The sequence below is a fragment of the Oncorhynchus kisutch genome, linkage group LG3 (assembly GCF_002021735.2).
Source record: "Oncorhynchus kisutch isolate 150728-3 linkage group LG3, Okis_V2, whole genome shotgun sequence".
NCBI classification, from domain to species: domain Eukaryota; kingdom Metazoa; phylum Chordata; class Actinopteri; order Salmoniformes; family Salmonidae; genus Oncorhynchus; species Oncorhynchus kisutch.
The window spans coordinates 56,442,131-56,447,951 of NC_034176.2; the positions used below are offsets into that span (position 1 = coordinate 56,442,131).

The window sequence follows — 5,821 nt, forward strand, 5'->3', positions numbered from 1 at the left end:
AGAATGGTTTAATGTTATCCGGTGAATTTGATCTCCCAAAATGCCTACCTGGATGGCAGTCTGGGAAGTCTGACTTTGAAATTAGTGCATGTAATCCATTCAGCTTTATTTTATTCACCCATTTCCTTTTACACTCCTACTGATACGTTCTGTTGTGTGGGAGTTTGTCACAGAGTTGGCTTTACTTATCCATACTACAGCCAAATCCTAGGCCCTTAACTATGACAACATCCATGGCTTATCATTTACCTAATAGAGAGATGCCAGAGGCCATATTCCCCCATAATCTACTGTTTGACCCTATGCCCTTCATAAATGTCATCCTGTTTGGACAGCTGGATGAGCCAAATAGCAGAGAACAAGAAAGGAAGTAAGTGAGAAAGCAGAGAGCAATAGCAAATAGAGAAGTAAAAAGGACGCACAGTGGTAGGAACTTGGTTTTGGTGCATTGTTAAGAGGTTACAAGTTAGTATGGCTTGAGTGGGCACTATCAAACAGCTTGGTGTCTTGATGCCTGATACTTGATACTTTTCTAAATGGTATGAACAATTATTAATAAAGTAACCCATGATACAGAGCACAGCAACAAAATGCATTATGGCCCTTGGCCTGTGTCAAGTAGAATTTGTCAAATGCGATTTTCAAAACTTGGACCTGAGATTTGAAATATTCCTTCATAAATGCTGTGTATCAATCTGAGCAACCTAATTTGACAGAATAAGCCTAAATCACAGTGTTTTAGAAAAAGGTTGCTGAGATAAACCATTCTGGGGGACAAGATGTGGCCACATGTTGTTCTTTCACACATCTGAGAGGAGAAAGTGGTGTTTCAATATTTACACAGTGTCACAGCAACATCCTATAAACCCTTGGCCCATTGGTTATGCTAACGACATGCCACAGTCTTAACTCAAAGGTACTCATCCTCTATTGACGTGGTCTTTTCACCCTCCAGACCACAGACATAGGGCCCAGTGTTGTGTGAGATGACTCAATGTTTGTGCTATTTACTGTTAAATGAAAAGAATGTGGGATGCTCTGGCAACAGATGTGTGCCATCACAACTAGCAAATAAAATTGTAACCCTTCGGGTCAAATCATGATGCTGGCCAAGCCTGTAGAGACACATTATTACAGGAATTAACTGTTAGTCAGTTCCCAGGACATAGGAACAACTGAAGGCTGTACAGTATGACACAATTATGTGTATGTCCATATTGACAATAGTAACAAAAGTAGGATTTATGTGTTAACCTAGTGTTATTAACCTGTTATTAAAATGTCTTTCATTTCTGCTGAAGCACTTATTGGATCTAGTTCTTTATCAAAATTCCCCAAAAGTTTGCTGGCATAGTAAGTCAGCAGTCTAAAACAGGATACACAGCCATCCTGACCTTGGAGATTCCCAGAAATTCAAATGTTAGTACTCCCCTGAGTATCATCAAGACAACAGCACAGACTTATATTGTATGTGCCCCACATTTCCGGCATGTATTTGCCCTGGTGAGCATCTATTAACAGACTGTTCAATGTTTGCAACTCTTATTGTCTTTTAGGCTTCAATGTGACTGGCATTGTTCAGACATTGTGCAAAAGAGAGTCTTGGTAGGTATACATTGTGTATATTTTGTTATATTTGTGCACAGTACGTGTGTACTGTGGGACAGGGATAATGAGGTCTGTTTGCAGGTCTCACAAAGCTTCTCTGGGGTGGTCTGAGAAGAGGAGAGCAGGGGAGTGGGAGGGGCTGAGGGACAGGGAGATCTACTATATCTGGAGCAGGGGGATTCACAGAGCACTAGTGAGACACACCTCCAAGCCTGGACAAAAATGACCTGAGACAAGAGAAGAGTGGTTTCAGTGGAATATGGGAACAGGCTATCATCACTAAAGTCCGTTTTCAACAAGTTCAGAAGAAGAAGACCCTGATCTTCAGGTGTTGAGGTAAGTCTTGTAAACATTTACGTACATATTGTTATTCGATGTACATACTCTTCTTGTCAAACACTAGATTCTTATTTACTTGACCGATGGTGATTCTGTCAACCACCTAAGTTCTAGGTTCCTGTTATATGGCATACAATAGAAGTATATATATATATATATATACTTTCTTAAAAATATTTTTTTCCCTTCAGATGCTGTGTACAAGACTCAACACAGAAGTTGTCATAAAAGCAGAGACATTGACCTGGAAACATTGAAAACAAGAGAAAGAATATCATTTTCTTAACCCTGCAACAAAAGACAGTGGCTGGTCATAGACTCTCACATTTATCCACTCTGCCCATCCCATTTATGTCGGACTCTGAGCTGCTGCCCTCAGCATCCCCCTCTCCGCCCCTGTTTCACCAGTGTGACTACAGAGAATGGAGACCCACATGGGTAATCATACCCTCAGTCTATCTCCTGGTATTTGTTTTGGGCTCCCTGGGAAATGGGCTTGTCCTCTGGTCATACCTGGATCGACCTGAGGGTAAACCAGCCGGCGTGGGGACCTGCACCAATCGGCGTCTTCAGCAATCTGGAAGGAGTTCTACCCCCAAGTTGTCTGACTCCTCCCGTTCCCTTACTGACTCACTCATTGCCAGCCTGGCAGCAGCAGACCTGGCTTTTGTGGTAACCCTGCCCTTGTGGGCAGCCCACACAGCGCTAGACTACCACTGGCCCTTTGGCAAGCCTCTTTGCCAAGTCAGCAGCTATTTAGTGGCCCTCAACATGTATGCCAGTGTGTTCTCCCTTACGGTCCTGAGCATGGAGCGTTACTGGGTTATTGCTGGCCGACGGCGGTCCAGTAGGGCCCAGGGGAGTGGAGTCTGCCGAGCTGCTTGGGTAGTGGGGAGCGTTTGGGTGGTGGCAGGTATCCTTGCTCTTCCTGCGCTGCTACTGAGGACTGTAAGGGAGGTGGATGTAGGGGGTCAGTATGAAGAAGACTGGCAGACAGCTGAGGAAGAGGAACACTCGGATCATGATCACATGCCGATGTTCATATCTTCCTGTATGATGGACTACTCTGGTCTTATCTCAGCAGAGCTGGAGGAAGATGACAGGGAGCAGGCAGAGCTACTGTGGACGGCGGCTCTAGGACTTAAATCCACCCTGATTGGCTTTCTATTGCCTCTGATCATCTTATTGATATGTTACTGCTCCCTAGGCCGCCTCCTCAGCCGCCATTTTGGACAGGGTCCTCGCCCCGACCGCCGACGCCAACGCCGCCTTTTGCGAGTTATCGTCACCTTAGTGCTAGCCTTCTTCCTCTGCTGGCTTCCCTTTCATGCCAACAAAACACTTTCCATGCTCGTGGATTTAGAGCTGCTGCCCTACTCCTGCCTATTTGACTGGACTCTGGTTGCAGCTCACCCCTATGCTACCTGTCTAGGGTATGTCAATAGTTGCCTCAACCCCCTTCTATATGCTTGTTGTGATGTGGCCTTTCGGAAGCGCTGCCGGGCCTTACTGCAGTGGTTGTGGTGCAGGGGTAGGTGTGGGTGTGGGAGTCCAATGACAGTAAATGATGATGACAATAGGGAACAAGCCAGCCGGAGTTCTGCAATTCCTTCTGGAACACGCAAGGAAACAGGAGATGGAATTGAGGGGAAGGATGACGTGAGGCATGGCAGAGACTGAGAGGAGGGTAGGAGTGCTGTGGAACCTCAGTCAGAAGAGGACACCAATAAACAGAGACGGATATCCTGGGAAATGTGCAACCCTTACTGTATTCACGTAACCCCTCAGGAGATACATAAACTCAATAAATTCCACTGGGAATGTGTTTGATTGAAAAAGTGTAATTTCTTCCAAGGAGATAGAAAGGAGACGTTCTAGAAAGACACTGGCAATAAAGAACATGTATAGTATGTGCTACCAAGCTAACAGATGGGTTTTCTGTATATATTTTTTGATATACAGTACCAGTCAAAAGTTTGGACACACCTACCCATTCAGTACTATAGCTGCATAACAATAAGTATGAAATACACATTACAATTGAATACTAAGAATTGTGAATGTAGTATCCCTTTTTTTCTAAGTTCTAATAAAATGAATGCTTCTCTGTTAAGGACAGTGATGTTCACACAAGCTTTCTCCAGTCCATGAGAATCATGTGTCCCGCTGAGGTGGAGGCGGCAGAAATGTTGTTACCAAATGAAATTCTTTAGCCATGGAACTGATACAGCTCATAGTTTCTCACGGAGACACATGGCACTCTCCCTGACACACACACACACACACACACACACACACACACACACACACACACACACACACACATATATATATGTATATATATATATATATATATATATATATATATATATACTCCTATTGTATGCCATATAACAGGAACCTAGAGCTTAGGGGGTTGACAGAATCACCAACGGTCAAGTAAATAAGAATTAGCCAGCTAGCTGGCTAACGTTAGCTAGGCTAGGAGTTAGGGTTAGAGTTAGGAGTTAGGTTAAAGGGTTAAGGTTAGGGTTACAGGAAGGGTTACCTAAAAGGGTTAAGGTTAGGGTAAGGTGAAGGGTTAGCTAACATACCAAGTAGTTAAAAAGAAGTAAGTTGTTGAAAAGTTGCTAATTAGCTAAAATGCTAAAGTTGCCTGTGATGAGATTCAAACACGCGTTATACGTCCACCCATCCACCCCGACCAATCATGACCAGACAGAAGTAACCTTCTGTCTGGTGTAACCATGCCAAACATAACATATCATATAAATTTGAGAGTGTACGGATTTACATTTTCTATGTTACATCTAGTCTATGAGACCAGGCTGCCAGAGGTGGTGAGAAGAGCGAAAGAAGGGAACAATTTTGAATAAACTATGGTAGGTGGATTAGAGACACCATTAAATGTTGCTCGCCCAGGATCCTGACATGTTGTATGTTAAAAAGTTGCACTTTGTATCGTTTATTTTATTGGTTATAAACGGCACAGCGCAAACAAAGAGGAAATCTGAGAAAATAGGCAGCATAGTGATTCTGGCTGAACATTTTTTGGACCTAAGGGATTTTACAGCAGAGGCATTACAATCAAATAAATTAAAATAAAATGTTATTTGTCACAGGCTTTGTAAACAACAGGTGTAGATTATCAGTGAAATGCTTACTTACAGATCCTTTTCCAACAATGCAGAGTTAAAAGTAGGAGGAATAAATAACATTATCGAGTAGGCGTAAAAATAATATGTCTATAAACAGGGAGAAAGAGTACAGAGTTGATGTGCAGTAATACAAGGTAATTGAGGTAGCAATGTACATATGGCATGGGTAAAGTGACTAGGCAACAGGATAGATAATAGACAGTAGCAGCGTACTGTGTGTGTGTGTGTGTGTGTGTGTGTGTGTGTGCGTGTGTGTGTGTGTGTGAACGTATATGCAGTGTGTGTGTGTTGGGGTGTCAGTCTAAGTACAGGTATGTGTGAGTGTGCAAGTAGAGTCCAGTGTTTTCATAGAGTCAATGCGAGAGAGTTAGTGCAAAAAAGGGACAATGCAGTGATGTACTGGGCTGTACTCACCACCCTCTGTGGCGCCTTGTGGTCGGGTGCCTTGTAGTTGCCGTACCAAACGGTGATTCAACCAGTCAAGATGCTTTCAATGGTGCAGCTGTAGACTTTTTTTTAAGGATCTGAGGGCCCATGTCAAATCTTTACAGCCTCTTGAGGGGGAAGAGGCACAGTCATGCCTACTTCACAACTGTGTGGGTGTGTGTGGACCATGTTAGATCCTTAGTGATGTGGACACAGAGGAACTTGAAGCTCTCAACCTGCTACACTACAGCCCCATCGAACGTTTATCTCAGTCACTACCCGTACAGTAG

General features: G+C 43.5%; 1 protein-coding gene across 1 annotated transcript; it reads left to right on the forward strand.

The window, feature by feature from the left end:
* Nucleotides 1–1,800: 1,800 nt before the first annotated feature.
* Nucleotides 1,801–4,047, forward strand: aplnr2 (apelin receptor 2). Its single transcript, XM_020477526.2, has 2 exons — nt 1,801–1,944; nt 2,139–4,047. Exon 2 carries the CDS (start codon nt 2,299–2,301, stop codon nt 3,625–3,627), a length of 1,329 nt encoding a protein of 442 aa, XP_020333115.1. The 5' UTR covers nt 1,801–1,944; nt 2,139–2,298; the 3' UTR covers nt 3,628–4,047.
* The last annotated feature ends 1,774 nt before the right edge of the window (nt 4,048–5,821 follow it).